The sequence below is a fragment of the Panthera pardus genome, unplaced genomic scaffold (assembly GCF_024362965.1).
Source record: "Panthera pardus isolate Hobbes unplaced genomic scaffold, ASM2436296v1 HiC_scaffold_20, whole genome shotgun sequence".
In the NCBI taxonomy this organism is placed as follows: Eukaryota; Metazoa; Chordata; class Mammalia; order Carnivora; family Felidae; genus Panthera; species Panthera pardus.
Genome location: NW_026526766.1, coordinates 31,914,618 through 31,931,482, shown reverse-complemented (window position 1 = coordinate 31,931,482; position 16,865 = coordinate 31,914,618). Strand labels below are relative to the sequence as shown.

General features: G+C 40.6%; 1 protein-coding gene across 2 annotated transcripts in view; it reads right to left on the bottom strand.

The window, feature by feature from the left end:
- The window catches only part of UHRF2 (ubiquitin like with PHD and ring finger domains 2), a 79,229-nt gene extending 74,310 nt beyond the window's left edge, over positions 1-4,919 (bottom strand). Inside the window, exon 1 of one of the 2 annotated variants that reach the window (XM_019438120.2) lies at positions 4,479-4,919. In XM_019438120.2, coding sequence (XP_019293665.1) covers positions 4,479-4,631 — 153 coding nt within the window. In that variant the 5' untranslated portion in view covers positions 4,632-4,919. The remainder of the gene's footprint in view (positions 1-4,478) is intronic. The other variant, XM_019438118.2, reaches the window with a different exon arrangement.
- Between the last annotated feature and the right edge of the window lie 11,946 nt (positions 4,920-16,865).

Genomic DNA, 16,865 nt, shown 5'->3' with positions numbered 1-16,865 from the left:
AAAAAAATAAAAAATAAATAAGGTAAGCAATATTAGCAAACAACAACTTCCTCTAATCCTGAATTCCTGGAGAAAACAAACTCAAGGAACAAAAAGAACACCTTTTTCATTTGAAACATTCACACCTTCATTTGACATTCTCCAATACTCCTTTCCCCCAAAAAAGGTGAGAACATACTAGTTCTGGAATAGTTAAAAAAGTACAATTTGATCAAACATACAACTATTGCACATTATGACAGTGTTCAAAGCAGAAAATAAAAACTCTGTTAACATTTATAGGGCATGCAAACCAAACCAAAACAGTACAGTACATATAAATTAACTGGAAGGACATTTCCTAAAATGAAGAGAGCTGTGAAGGCAGTAAAATAACTGGAAATCCAAAGTGCTTCCATAAACATTTTTCCATTGAAATCTGAGGCACAAGAGTCAGAGCGATAGTGGGGACATTCTCATATTCAATACCTCTGACTAGTTTCTACCAAGTGATTGGTCCAAATAACATAAGCTGCTTCAAATGGGATTTCGTTTGAAAGGAAAAGCAATGTGTGTAGTAAAACACGAAGCATATCAAGGCATGAGGCCCTATAATAGAAGTTAGGTTTACATTAACATGTAACTTTTCCTTCAATTATTCATGCTTGCTAGGAGAGTCACTTTTACCCAGATTATCTACTCCTTCCTTAATTCATAAGTATTCAGTTTTCAAAAAAAAGTGATTATCAGCCATTGCATAGTAACTTCCACACAGCTAGGCTATTGTGAATAATGTTGGAATGAATGTTACTTGAAAAGTAGTGAAGTGCCCCCAAATTAATGAAAGTGCAGACTGGAATTACTGTCATTTATATTATACTGTAAGAAAGAGATTGAGTCACTTAGAAATTATAAACACCTATGCGTTTCAGGCATGTAACTATAGTCCATCAATGTCTCATAGCTGAAAACGTTTCCGACTGCCATCCTAGAAGACAGGGGCACAGTCTTAGAATACTAGAAAGGCAGGAATGGCCCTAGAATTTTTTTATTATTGTTTTTTGGTTTTTTTTGCTAGACTGCAGTCTTCAATTTGTATTGGGTTGAAGTCAGAAATTCCAGGTAACAGTAAGAACTAGAAAAGTGATGCAAGGGAAAACTAGGAAGCAAACACCAACTGACAATTGCTGAGAAGTCAGGGGAGGAGAATTCATTCCAAAGGGGTTACTGATAAAGAATGCAGGTAAAGGGCATGAGGTTGACAACTTTTATGTATCTTTCCCATCACATATATAATATAAATATGACATACACATTCTCTTTCCCCTTTAAATAGGCAAAAACTTTTACTTTGTAATCCATGTGAAAACAGAATCTAGGGGCAAAAGCAACTACTCTGTTTTTCTTCAGCTTTGGTTCATGTCCCATCTACAGTGATACAAATGAAAAAAAGAGGAGGGAAGAAATTCCTTTAAAAGTAGGAAAGCTCCGGATTTTCAAAATATTTAGAGATCCATCAACCTAACTCTTCCCTAAAGATCCAATCCCCAGGATGCACACTCAAACTCCCAGAATAATGTCCAAGTGAGGTTACCCTACTCTAACCAGAACTCACAGCCCAGAACTGCTATTTTGACCCACAAAAGTGGAATCAATTACTCTGCTTCTCAAATTTAATTTGCATAGAGATCACCTGGGGACCTTATTAAAAATATGGATTCTACTTCGATAGGTGTAGCGTGAGGCTCCCAGGTGAAGCTAAGGCTGCAGGTCCTGCTGATTCAGGGACCATACTTTGAAGAGTAAGAAATTAGGAGACCGACTATTTTTCAACTCTGGTGGTCATGAGAATCTCCCATGCGGTCTTGTTATATTCAACCACTTGCAATTCTGGGGTGAGCTGAGCATCTATAATAAATATCCACAAGTGATATATACCAAAGACTATAAGTAACAGTCCTAACAAAAAGGGGTGGGGAATAAGGGAGAAAGGGTACCACTTACATCACAGACACCCTAAATTTATCTATGACTTTTTTTCTCACTATGTAGTAAGGGGTGCCTTTTTCTGATAAGCACAAAGGCAGTTTACAATGAGAGAAAGCCCTGTGATGCCAATCCAGTAGTTGTCTGCTATAGACATACTACTCTCTCCATGCACTGTGAACTCCAAAGAGATAATAATCACTGCCATGGCTACTTAGCTCACAAAGAAGTAAACAAAACAGAGCAGTGTCATCCTTCTGTCTTCAACTCAATGGGGCACCGAAGGTCCATTCCTCATCCCTACTGGTTTATCACTGAGCTGAAGAAATCAAAGTAGTGAGTTAAGAGTCCTGGGGGAAGAAGTACAAAAGGATAATTACCCTGAACAGTTTTTCCCTAAACCTGGAACTGACTTCCTGGTTTACTGGAAGTCTACTTTGTTGACCTAAATGTAACTCTATTTCTACTTTTTCCTCAAGACAGCCATGTGCAGGTTCTCTTTTTGCATATTTGATAATTAGACTTTAGGCGTGTTGCCCAGGAATATATTCTCATGCTTCATTTCTCTCTCGTGCTGAAGTCACCTAAGTATCCCAGAATTCATGTACTATTATCCCTAGCTAGAAAATAAAACTCAGAAGACTTGATAACCTAATTTTCATCTTTGACCAAAAGATAAAAAAGGGATCACTGGAGGTACAGCAACATAAAGCTACATGGGGTTTAACATACACGATTTCAAAAGCAAGATTTACAACTAAAAATTGAACATGTGTTTTACAAGTCAAACAGTAAATGATCGACGTAAAAGAGCTGCAAACACATATAAAGATGCTACCACTTATTTGGAAACAAAATAGGGGCGCCTGGGTGGCACAGGTCACCATCTCGCGGTTTGTGAGTTCGAGCCCTCATCCGGCTGTGTGCTGACAGCTCAGGGCCTGGAGCCTGCTTCAGATTCTGTGCTTCCCCCTCTCTGCCCCTCCTCCCCTGCTCATGCTCTTTCAATAATAAGTAGACATTAAAAAAAAAATTAAAATAAATTAAAAATAAAAACAAATTAAAATAACCTTGGCTCTTTCTCTGAGTATAATCTTGTTACTCTGAAATTTCTGGGTAGTTTTTGAAGCTAAACCTATGAAGAGAAGAAAAATATTCCTTTCAAATCCTTTGTGGCTATAGGAAAACGTTGGGGTGCCTGGGTGGCTAGTAGGTTGGGTGGCCGACTTCAGCTCAGGTCCTGATCTCACAGCTCCAGAGTTCGAGCCCCGTGTCAGGCTCTGTGCTGACAGCTCAGAATCTGGAGCCTGCTTCCGAGTCTGTGCCTCCCTCTCTCTCTGCCCCAACCCACTCGCATTCTGTCTCTGTCTCTCTCAAAAATAAAAAAAAAATTAAAAAATTAAAAAAACAAAACAAAAAAAACGTTACTTCCACCAAATCAACAAGCTACATTTATTCCAAACCACAGAACTGGATCCAAACTGTGGTCTACCCAACTGGAGAATGCCACCTTTTTTAGTGAATTAAAAAATAATAATAAGGCAAAGACAAAATAGAGACCTGCCTCTAGGTATAGACCATGAGAGACTTCTGGTATAGGTAAAATATTCAATATGTCAGGGCAGGGCCATACCATGCATGTAACTACTAGAGACACCCACAAACACCCTCACTCACTGCCAATACCACTTTCAGCCTTGTACGTACCGCTGGTTATGGTCCAGTTGCAGTGTTAAAAGGTTGGGTGAGGGGGACATTAGAAAGTGAGAACAGGAAGAATAAAACAGCCTTTCGTACTCTTTTCCACTGTGAAAATAATCCCCCTTGCCTATACCTGGCAGCTTAAACCCGATTCCGAATTACATCAAGAGCTCGCTCCTTCAGCCCAAGTCTCCAATCTTCAAGACAGATTTCAATTTTAGAAGAGAAGGTGAAGGAGGGGAGCCAGAAGTTTTGGAAAACCTTCGAATCTTCAGTGTGTTCAAAACCCTTCACAGCGAGCAGGCAGAACTAGGGATCTTGTGCCAAAGAGGAAGCGATTTTTAAGTTTCCCGTCTCCTATCTGCGAGCCGCGGAAGCACTGCGAGCCGTTAGCCGGGTCAGCCCTCCCCACCCGCACCGTGGCATGGCCGCCAGAGCCAGCTGCCCTCCCCGCCTCCAGGGGCGCCGGACCCCACTGAGCGCGGGAAGCGAGGGAACCCAGACGCTCTAGCGGGCTCTGCTGCGAGCTGCTGTTGCCCAGCTGAGAAAGAGGGGTGAGGTCTCCGCGCTCTGGGCGTCCCCTCCTCTCACCCCTCTAGGCGCACTTCCACAACGAGCTGGTAGGGACCCGCTGCACCCCCTCGGCGGGCCCTGGGCCTGCGCTATGAGCCTCGCGAGCTGCCCATCCCAGGAGGAGCCAGGTGCTCCCTACACGCGCTGCGCACCAAGCCCTCCGGCCCGCCGAGCCCACGCGTTTTGGAGGCGCCCTGGAAGCCCGGGCTTCCCGAGAGGGTGCGGTGGGCACGCCTCACCTGCTTGCCCCGGTAGAACAGGCGCTGGCACTCGGGCCGCACGTCGAAGAGCGCCCACACCCGTTCGCGCAGCTCCTCAATTGTGGCTTTGCGAGACACGTCCTCAATGGTGCGCGTCTGGGAGCCGTCGATGGTGCGAACCTGGATCCACATCTTGGCTCCGGGAAAGGGGGCTGGCCGGGCTTTGTCTCCCCCCCTCTTTGGACGCCGCGCCCCGCCCGGCCCGTGCGACTTCCCCAGAGGCTCCGGCTCTCTGCGGGTGGCGGGAGAGCGCGCGCACAAACGGAGGAAACCGACCAGACGCTGGGCCCCACTGGCGGCGGCGACTGCTAGACCTCACGCCCGCCCAGCGGAGCCAAGAAGGAAAGGAAACCGGAACCAGTCGCAGGGTACGCCACTACCGCAACCGCCGCCTCACAAATAGGAAGAAGCCTTGTCTGCGCCGCGCGGAGTGTTTACTTATAGAGAGCTCTAGCTCCCACATGGAGGTCACGGCGCCAACCCGGATCTCGCGAGATCGACGGCCGGTTCCGCCTTAAAGAGGAAGCAGCGAGGGAAGAAGCTACAGACCAGAGAGAACTAAGATGGGAGGGTGCGGGGAGGGCGGGTTGAGGGGCGGGGCTGCCGAGAGCAGTTACTTGTCTCTAGGCCTGCACCTGGGCCCTGAACACGCCCTCTAGCCTTTGGGTTTCGGGCCGTTACAAAGCCTACCACAGGGGTTCCCGGCTTAGTACCGGTTTTGGGACTGAGCAACTCCTCAGGTCTAGTGGATACAGCTTATGTGATCTCAAAAACATGTCCAAAATAAACTCTGGCGTCCACTTGTATGATCATGAAAATGGGGGTGCGGGCGGGCACGGCCTAGATTTCTGAGAAAGCACACAAGGAAGTGAGCCTGTCCCACCGCGCTCGGCGGGACACTGCCCGCCAATGGGGCCTGGCGGGGCCCGCTGCCCAGGAAAGGACCCAGGATCCTGCTTCGCTAACTTCCCGCCGGGCCCGAATGCTGCCTTCGCGTGGAAACCTGCTTCCTGCGGTTTTCCACAGCTGGGCAGAGGTGGCGGCTTCAGTTCCGCAGGCCGCTGGTCCAGCTGCTATCTCTCCGATCCAATGAGGTCACACCTAGACCTCTGTGGGTCGCCCGGTGGGCCGCTCTCCAGGACGTTGTTTGTGGACCTTCCTTACTGGTGCGCTTTTGACCTAAGGGATGGAGGGGTCATGGAAAACACTTAACAAAGGATGCGGAACTACACCCCTCAGAGGAAAAAACTCCCAAGATCCTACCAGGAGTAAATTCTCAGAAATAGGCCTATCGCAGCATTGCTTAACATATGAAAGTAGAAATACTTTAGAGATATAGGTATAAAATTATATATATATATATATATGTATATATATATAACAAGATTTGGACTTTATATTTGCCAAAATCCGTAACTTGAATATTCAGTCTGATGCTAATTATTACCATAAAGGCAGAGCAGCATTTTTGTAAAAACCAATTCAAATAATTACAAGTACAGAGAAGTCCAGAGTAACATTAAAAAAGGATGACCCAACATGGAAGAGACAGAAAAAATGGAATACATACACATATTTTGGGTGTCTGCTCTTGCTGAAAATTTTACATTCACTTATATCCTCTAACCATAATTCATCTTGTCTGCTCCTGATTTAAGTAAAGCAAATATTGAATATTCATTATATGTGTAAATGAGATGATGGAGATATGTAAAGCACACTTCTTTTTTTTTTTTAATTTTTTTTTTTTAACGTTTATTTATTTTTGAGAGACAGAGCATGAACGGGGGAGGGTCACAGAGAGAGGGAGACACAGAATCCGAAACAGGCTCCAGGCTCTGAGCTGTCCGCACAGAGCCCGACGCGGGGCTCGAACCCACGGACCGTGAGATCATGACCTGAGCCGAAGTCGGATGCTCAACCGACCGAGCCATCCAGGCGCCCCTGTAAAGCACACTTCTAACCTGCCTCAATAAGGGATAGCTATTTGCTATGAAAAGAATACGCTAGGGGCACCTGCGTGGCTCAAGTCATGATCCCATGGTTTGTAGGATTTGGGCAGGTGTCAGGCTCTGTGCTGACAGCTTAGAGCCTGGAGCCTGCTTCAGATTCTGTGTCCCACTCCCTCTCTGCCCTTCCCCTGCTCACACTCTGACTCTCAAAAATAAACATTAAGTTTTTTTTTTTTTTTAAAAGAATATGCTATACCCTTGTGGAGGCATGTTAAGAGTTTCTTTAATTCTCTGTGTACAGAGAATTTACAACCTAGTTTAGGTAAGATTTAGAAAAATGAAAATACTAAAGAATCATTTAGTATAAAATAGTTTGCTGTCAGTTTAAGCAGTAATTAGCAATGAGAGAAGGAGGACTACACTTACACTAGAGTGTAAGGATGGGGTACAGCTTGACCTGAGTTAGATGTTATATTGTAATGGGGACAGAATTTAAATGTTCAACTCATGGGTTGAGATAGATCTGAATTATAATCCTAGTGTTGACATTTACTTCAAATGTGATCTTGGACAAATTATTTAATTTCCTCAGTGTAAAATAGTGCTTACAACATTTAATGAATATATAGTGTTTAACGTAGTACCCATTCATTGGTAGCACACAATAAATTATTTTCATGCTATTATTATGGAGAGGATTTAGATAAGCAGAGAATGCCCAAAGAGGGGAGAGTGCATAAGCACAGACTGAGGGTATGAATTTTTACAGGTCAGAAGAGATCGCATATCAGAGAAAGGTTGACTAAATAGAGAAGGGCAGAGTGTGAAGATTAGCATTCAAAGCAGTAGGTTTTGTGGGCCCCATGGAGAAACTAAAATTTTAGGGAGCCCACCAATGTGATTAAATATGCATCTGGAAAGACAGTACAAGGTTTGTTGTAGGATGTCTTAGGGAAAAACTAAGGGACAGGGAAAGGAAAGGGAGATGAAGTCAGAAAGTTTAGTGAAGAAGCAATTGTGTCATTTTCAGTGAAATTTTGTGGCAGTGGCTAAGAGAAGAAAGGGTAGATTCCAGAATATCCTAGAAAATGAACCCTTGTTCATTCACACTTGTAAAATGTGTGAATATGAGGGTTGTGGAAATGTGAAATGCTGAGAATAATTCCCAAGTTTCTAGTCTAGGAGAAAAATGAGTTGGCTTGGGTAAATGGTGATGCTCTTAAACTGACCTAGATGGAGATATGTAACTGACCATTGGAAAAATAAGTCCAAAGTTTTTAAGGGAAGTAGAAAAGTTCTGACAGAGGAACTAGTCAAGACCTCTGTACACACCCCCATGAGGGGATTTATCCTTGTTACTGTAGTGGAGAACTCTTGGGGGGAAAAGACAACTGTCAAGAGTGGTATCTATTTGGAATGTGTGGGATTTATGTTAATTTAGTCAATATAGATCCTAAAGGATTGGTAGGACAGGACTTAGAGGTGTGAGACCCAGAAAAGATATATTTGTCATGTGGAGAACAAATTAATTACTTCTGGAAACATAAGCTTGTGTGTGTAGTAAGTTACTTAGGATATAAATAAGTAATTGCAAATAGTGATTCTGTATGTAACAAAATACATTCTGTATGTAACAATACATTCTGTATGTAACAAAATGTGTTTCTGTATTTCATCGCACAGTACATATTGTAACTAAGGTTTTACCTCTTTCCCTACAGTGCTTTTTCCTGCTTAGGAAAATTCCTAAGTTGCAAAAGCAAGATAGAAGTTCTCTGACAAAAAACAAAATATGAGACAGTTCTGACATAAACATACCTTATTATCACATGTATAGCTGACACAACTTGGATGTGAATAATCGAAGAGAAGAGGAATTATTTTCACGGATAAAGAGTAAATACTAAAATTTATGCCATCAGTCATGACTCAATATTTCTGCAAGTCAAAACAGGCAAAACAGAAAAAGATTGGTTTTTGAACTAATTATTCTAGACTCCTCATACCACAGAATATCTCCAGTTTTCTCACCTACTGTTCAAACTCAAGAACTTTCATATACATTAAAAATGAATTTCAATTTCCTCTTTGAAGGTGGGATTATCATCTTTTCATCAGCATCTCTATGTTGGTGGTCTTCCTTTTGTTCCACCAGAGCTACCTGCTTGCTCTCCTGGAGTCTAAGGGCAAGGAATACATCAATGGAATCAGTGCTCTCAGGTTTCCAATTGAATCTAGGCAGTAGGGAGGAAGCACAGACAGTAAACTGGAAGAATAAGGTCAGCATATTTATTCTTCTGGCTTCCCCCTCTGAAAGTTCACCTCTAGCTGTCTGTTGCCTTCCTGGGAAGTCACTATTCCTCTCACAGTGGCCTACTCTACATGACTCACTTTTGCATGTTCTGATAATCTTTCCTTTCTCTTGTTGCTTTGGGTCTACAAATTGTAACAGCTCTACAGCCCTAGATTTATACCATGGCCCATCCATACCCTTTTAATTGAAGATTTTGTTATAATCTCTAGTGCTATTTCTAAAAGAACTACACGTTATGAGAAGTGAACTAGAATTTCCATTGACTAAAAAACACTTCATATTGTGGCTTATTACTTAAATTAGCTATGTTTTGAAGGGTATGCTCTTTCTTTTTGATAGAATCACAGATTTTTACTGTGGACATCTGCTTTAGAGATCATTCCGGTCTACCTTGTCTTTAACGAATGAGAAAGTGATTTGGACACAGACATGTGACCCACTGTGTTCTTCCTCTTTTGCCAGAGTTCTTTACTCTTCAGCCACCCCTCTTTTGTTTCTGTCAAGGCTTCTCCATTCACTTTGTTCAGAGAATAATCCTTATCCTACCCTACAGTGTATCTGGTTCTTTGATGGCTCACATAGAAGTGGGGACCTGGGATTCTCACCAAAGACTTAAAATTTATCCATGTTTTCAGTCACATGTTTTCTCTTGACTTCCAAAAAAAATTTTCTTAAGATTTTATTTTTAAGTAATCTCTACACTCAACGTGGGGCTCAAATTCACAACCTTGAGATCAAGAATAGCATGGGCTACAGACTGAGCCAGCCAGGCACCTTCCTGCCCTATAAAATTGGTCCTCCTATTGCTGAACCTTTCTGATGGTCTTTGGATCAATTCAGCTGAGATTCCCCCATTGAAGGCAGTTAGGGCTCAACTTTCTGATTACGGGGTCAGTGCTAGTTACAACTTGCTCTGTGAAACAAATTTTAGAGGTTTAAAATAGCAATAGTGACTACACAGCTTCTGTGGCATAGGAGTTCTGAATTGGCTCAGTTGGAGAGCCTGAGTTCTGGCTCAGAATTCATTAAACTATTATAATCAGATGCAGCTCAAACTGGAACAATGAGGACTAGAGAAGTTGGGGATTAGCTAGGCATCTCTCCCTAGGAGACTTTCCCTCAGACTTCTCCATGTGATCTCTCTCTTTGGGCTAGTTTGGGCTTTCTCACAGCATGGCTGCCTTAGAGTACTTAGGCTTCTTACACGGTAGTTGAAGACTTCAAGGGTGAGAATTGCACTCAGCAAAGTATAAGCTGTATCACTTTTTATGGCTTTGTTTGAAAGACATATAGCATCATTCCACCATAATCTTTTGACTAAAACATTCACAAAAGCCCACTCAATGTCAGGAGGACAGGATAGATACCCCATCTCTTGATGGGAGGGGTATCAAAATCATGTAAGAAGAACATATGGGATGGAAGATATTGTTGCAGCCATTTTGAGGAAGTAGAACTGTAGCATAACTTCATCTAATTTTTTGTATAACCAAAGAGTTTTTAAATTATGACATACAGGGGCACCTGGATGACTCAGTCAATTAAGCATCCGACTTAGGCTCATGTCATGATCTCACAGTTCGTGGGTTCGAGCTCCGTGTTGGGAGCTGTGCTGATGGCTCAGAGCCCGGAGCCTGCTTCAGATTCTGTGTCACCTTTTCTCTGTGCCCCTCCCCTGCTCACACTGTCTGTCTGTCTCAAAAATTAAATAAACATTAGAAAAAAATTTTAACAAAAATAAATTATGAAATACATCAGCAATACAAAAAAGATACAGAGAATAATATAATAGACACTCTTGTATTCACCACCTTGCTTTGGAAATAAAATATTTCGAGTAGTTAAAACCCTCTCTGCTTACATTCTCTTCCTTTTTCAAACAGATAAACATTGTCTTGAATTGGATATTTATTATTATTAGGCCTGTCTTTATGCTTTTAATACATGTACATGATGGCTCAGACCCTGGGCCTGCTTCAGATTCTGTGTCTCTCTGCCCCTCCCCCATTTGTGCTCTGTCTCTATCAAAAATAAATGAGTGTAAAAAAAATACATGTATTTCTAAAAATAGCAAACAACTTTGATGTCTTTTTAAGGTTTATATAACATGATTCTTTATAATATTGAAATTTATGTTTTAACTCAATTTTTTTTCTGAGATTTATTTATGTTACTATATAACTCTAGTACAAACTCTCTTAAAGGTTCATATGGTAAATATGTTTTCTGGACAAGCGATGTCTTGCAACTTTTCATTGTACAGTTGCAATACAAAAGCAGCTCTATTCAATATGTAAATGAATGATGTGACTGTGTTCTCTTTTTTTTTTTTTTTTTTTTTGAGAGAGAGAGAGAGAGTGCATGAGTTGGGGAGAGGGACAGAGGGGGGAGAGAGAGAATCTCAAGCAGGCTCCATGCCTAGCATGGAACCCAAAATGGGGCTCATTTCCACAAGCCTGGGATCATGACCTGGGCCAAAATCAAGAGTCAGATGCTCAACAGACTGAGCCACCTAGACATGGCTCAGTGTGCCTATGTTCTGATTAAACTTTATTTTATAAAAATAAATTCAGAGTGCAGCATTGTTTACCTAAGCCCTAATATAACAATTATAATACTACAGATATCTCATGTTCCCTAAAACTTACTCTAGGTTATAACCCATCTCCAACCCCATCCCTATCATACTCCTCTGCCTTAAGAAGTTTTGAGCAACACTGACTTAGGAATAAAATTGGCAGATTTGCTAAATTTTGATTTGTGGGAAGCCTCACTTGACTCTTGTTTTCATCTTTTATTCTTGAGGATAAAGGTCAGCAAATTCCTATCTTTAGACCCCTCTAGCCACTATCTTTTGAACTTGACCTGGCGCTTTCTTACCATGACTTCTCTGCCTAGAACATTTATGTCAAGATTTCCCTCAAATGCCATTTCTTCCAGGCTGCCTTTCCTGATACTCCCCAGCTGAAGGAAATGCTTCTCCTGTATTCTCATAATTAGATCATGTCTCTACTCTTAACACTTAACTCAGAGCTGTAATTATTTGTTTGCATGACTGTCTTGCCCCATTAAATTTTTTATTCCCTAGAGGACAAGGAGTCAGTCTCATTATCTTCGTTTCCAACACAAAATTCAGTGCGTGGTACCTAGATATATTTAATAAGTGGTTGTTGAAGGATGGAAGGGAGGGAGGGAGGAATTAGAGTCTATTCAGGTATCTAATTGGAACAAAAAACAAATTTGTGTAATCTGTAGGCCTCTAAATATGGAGATTCCTCTTTCTTCATCATTCTACACCAACTTACCACAGAGCATTTCTTCATGCTCTCCTACCTCTTCTTTGCAGGGAGGCAGATAAATCATGTATTCTTTTATACAGATAATTATAATTTTTACTAGAAAAAACTTTTCTGTACATTTTCTTATAATCTAAATTACCAGGTTTTAAGAGGTTAAACAGCTTTAAAACTATTGCTATTTATGACGAACAAGAAAATTGACATAATCAAAAAATAGATTTTTCTCTAGAATAGTACAGAGAGAGAAAATACAGTGTTTCAATTTCATTAATATAATATTTAATTTGCTATTAGGATTTACTGCCTGTGAAGGGGAAAACTTATTAACATAAACACTTTCTATAGTAGGGTGTTTCCCCCCATTTTCCAGTTGAAAACACATGTTGATGCTATTTTGCTGATTTGCCTGAGCAAGAAACCCTTTGTAATTGATCTATATCCGTTTAGTAATTAGTTTGTTTAATGTAGGTTTAATGAAATTGCGTAGCATAGGGACACTTGGGTGGCTCAGTTGGTTAAGCATCTGACTTTGGCTCCGGTCATGATCTCACAGTTCATGAGTTTGAGCCCCATGTCAGGCTCTGTGTTGACACTTCAGAGCCTGGAGCCTGCTTCAGATTATGTGTCTCCTTCTCTCTCTGCCCCTCCCCCACATAACACTCTGTCTCTCAAAAATAAATAAGAACGTTAAAAAAAATTTTTTTAAAGTGTGTATTATAATGGAAAGATCATGGGCTCCAAAATCAGGGACACTTGAATTTGAACCTGCAATCTGCTAATTACCAGTGTCATAGCATTTGGGCAACTTAATTAATTTCTCCGAGCCTTGATTTCTGTGTCCAAAATACAGAACGCCGCAAGAAACAAATGAGACAAAGTCTCATTGAGTAGGCACTTTGTTTTTGTCACAATTCATGAATGCATTCTGTCAATAGAATTTATGCTGGTTTTCAAATGATTCTGTTGGTGATTTCAGATAATAAAGAAATTGTAATGGGAAGCACTGTTGTCATTTTAAATCCATTTATGGATTTACGGATTTATGTTTATGAGCTTGAGGAAGCTCTTTCTGATAGGGTTCCCGTCAGCTCAAGATGGAGATGAATTATGAAGTGCTAACTTTGCTTGGCAAATTTACATATATCTAAATTATTATTGTGTTTCATTAGTTCAACAAATAAATCATAATACTTACAAGGCACTTTAAGAAGGTTTCTAGCCTCTTGTGAAATCCCAGAGGATTTCCAAAACTCAGAAAGATCTACTGTTTGCCTTCTCTCTTCTCATTCCCAGAATCCAAATTTAAAATCTAAAACATAACTTTGCAAAGCCAAAAAAAAAATCACAAAACAATTGCAAAAATATTTACAGTGATATAACAGTCTCATTTTCTACCTGGTACCTAAAATGATGTTTAAAACATACAAATAAACCAAATATATCTAATGTACTCCCTACAAAACTATACTATTAAAATTGTATTTTATAAAGTTTCCATACAGTGAGGAATTTTGTTATTACCTTTAGGTTGTTGAAAGAGGTTTTTTTTTTTTTGTTTTGTTTGTTTTTTAGAGAGAGAGAGAGAGAGGGTGCAAGTGAGCAAGGGGCAGAGAGAGAGAGAGAGAGAGAGAGAGAATCCCACAAGAGGCACAGAAAGAAAAAGAGACAGAGAGTGAGAGAGAGAAGTGGGGCTCACCTGAAGAGGGGCTCATGTTTTACTCGAAGAGGGACACAAGCTTACCTGATGTAGGGCTCAAGCTCATTGGATGCGGGACTCGAACTCACAAACCATGAGATCATGACCTGAGCCGAAGTCAGACGCTTAACTGACTGAGCCACCCAGGCATCCAAAAGAGAGGGTTTTTTTAAAAGGATATTTAACCTAAGCCAGCATTACCTTGATTCCAAAACCAGATAGAGACCCCACTAAAAAGAACTATAGATCAATTTCCCTGATGAACATGGATGTAAAAATCCTCAACAAGATATTAGCCAACTGGATCCAACAATACATTTAAAATTATTCACCATGACCAAGTGGGATTTATACCTGGGATACAAGGCTGATTCAATATCCACGAAACAATCAGTGTGATTCATCACATCAATAGAAGAAAGGACAAGAACCATATGATCCTCTCAATAGATGCAGAGAAAGCATTTGACAAAATACAGCATCTTTTCTTGATAAAAACCCTCAAAGTAGGGATACAAGGATCATACCTCAAGATCATAAAAGCCATATACAAAAGACCCAACGCTAATATCATCCTTAATGGGGAAAAACTGAGAGCTTTCCCCCTAAAGTCAGGAATAAGTCAGGGATGTCCACTCTCACCACTGCTACTCAACATAGTATTGGAAGTCTTAGCCTCTGCAATCAGACAACACAAAGAAATAAAAGGCATCCAAATTGGCCAGGAGAAGGTCAAACTTTCACTCTTTGTAGATGACATGATACTGTATATGGAAAACTCAAAATATTCCACCAAAAACCTGCTAGAACTGATTCATAAATTCAGTAAAGTTTCAGGATATAAAACCAATGCACAGAAATTGTTTGCATTCCTATACACCAACAATGAAGCAACAGAAAGAGAAATCAAGGAATCGATCCCATTTACAATTGCACCAAAACCCATAAAATACCTAGGAATAAATCTAACCAAAGAGGTGAAAAATCTATACACTGAAAACTGTAGAAAGCTTATGAAAGAAACTGAGGAAGATACAAACAAAATGGAAAAATATTTCTTGCACGTGGATAGGAAGAACAAATATTGTTAAAATGTCAGTACTACCCAAAGCAATCTACATATTAAATGCAATCCCTATCAAAATAATGCCAGCATTCTTCACAGAGCTAGAACAAATAATCATAAAATTTGTATGGAACCAGAAAAGACCCCAAATAGCCAAAGCAATCTTAAAAAGAAAACCAAAGCAGGAGGCATCACAATCAGACTTCAAGCTGTACTTCTGACAAAGCAGGAAAGGATATCTAATAGAATAAAGACAGTCTCTTCAGCAAGTGGTGCTGGGAAAACTGGACAGCGACATGTAGAAGAAAGAACCTGGACCACTTTCTTACACCATACACAAAAATAAACTCAAAATGGATGAAAGATCTCAATGTAAGACAGGAAGCCATCAAAATCCTGGAGGAGAAAGCAGGCAAAAACCTCTTTGATCTTGGCCACAGCAATTTCTTACTCAACATGTCTCCAGAGGCAAAGGAAACAAAAGCAAAAATGAACTATTGGGACCTCATCAAAATAAGAAGCTTCTGCACAGCAAAGAAAACAATCAGCAAAACTAAAAGGCAACCGACAAAATGGGAGAAGATATTTGCAAATGACATATCAGATAAAAGGTTAGTATCCAAAATCTGTAAATAACTTAACAAACTCAACACCCAAAAAACAAACAATCCAGTGAAGAAATGGGCAAAAGACATGAACAGACACTTTACCAAAGAAGACATCCAGATGGCCAACTGACACATGAAAAAATGCTCAACATCACTCATCATCAGGGAAATACAAATCAAAACTACAATGAGATACCACCTCACACCTGTCAGAATGGCTAACATTAACAACTCAGGCAACAACAGATGTTGGTGAGGATGCGGAGAAAGAGGATCTCTTTTGCATTGCTGGTGGGAATGCAATCTGGTGCAGCCACTCTGGAAAACAGTATGGAGGTTTCTCAAAAAATTAAAAGTAGAACTACCCTACGACCCAGCAATTATACTACTAGGTATTTATCCAAGGGATACAGGTATGCTGTGTTGAAGGGACACATGCACCCCAATGTTTACAGCAGCACTATCAACAGTAGCCAAAGTATGGAAAGAGCCCAAATGTCCATCGATGGATGAATGGATAAAGAAGGTGTGGTATATATATACAATAGAGTAATACTCAATGACCAAAAAGAATGAAATCTTCCCATTTGCAACTATGTAGATGGAACTAGAAGGTATTATGCTAAGTGTAATTAGTCAGAGAAAGACAAGTATCACATGAGGACTTAAAGACACAGAACAGGGGCACCTGGGTGGCTCAGTCGGTTCAGCGTCCGACTTCAGCTCAGGTCATGATCTCACAGCTCGTGGGTTTGAGCCCCGCGTTGGGCTCTGTGCTGACAGCTCAGACCCTGGAGCCTGCTTTGGATTCTGTGTCTCCCTCTCTCTCTGTCCCTCCCCCACTTGTGCTCTGTCTCTCTCTCTCTCAAAAATAAGTTAGCATTAAAAAATTTAAAAAAATAAGACACAGAACAGATGAATGTAAGGGAAGGGAAGCAAAAATAATATAAAAATAGGGAGGGGGACAAAACATAAGACTCCTAAATATGGGGAACAGACAGAGGGTTACTGGAGGGGCTTTGGGAGGAGGAATGGGCTAAATGGGTAAGGGGGATTAAGGAATCTACCCCTGAAATTATTGTTGCACTATATGCTAACTAATTTGGATGTAAATTAAAAAAAAATTAATTTTAAAAATGCGACTAAAAAAATAAAGGATATTTGGCTCACATATTTTCTTTTACAAACTACCATGAAGATTTTTTATTATGAACATTAATATAATTTATAGACTACAAAGAATTTTAGTGAAAGACTAGAGTAAGAGATAGCAGAGAGAGCTTTGAGCAAATTGTAGTTTTTCTTGGCTATCAATTTCCTATCTGTAAATTGTAATGAGCAATAAAAGTAGTATTGGGTTAGAGTAAACCAATAGTTCTTAGCTCGTGGTGCAGTGGCTCATAGCTTAAGCTTTGGAGACAGCTTTGGAAT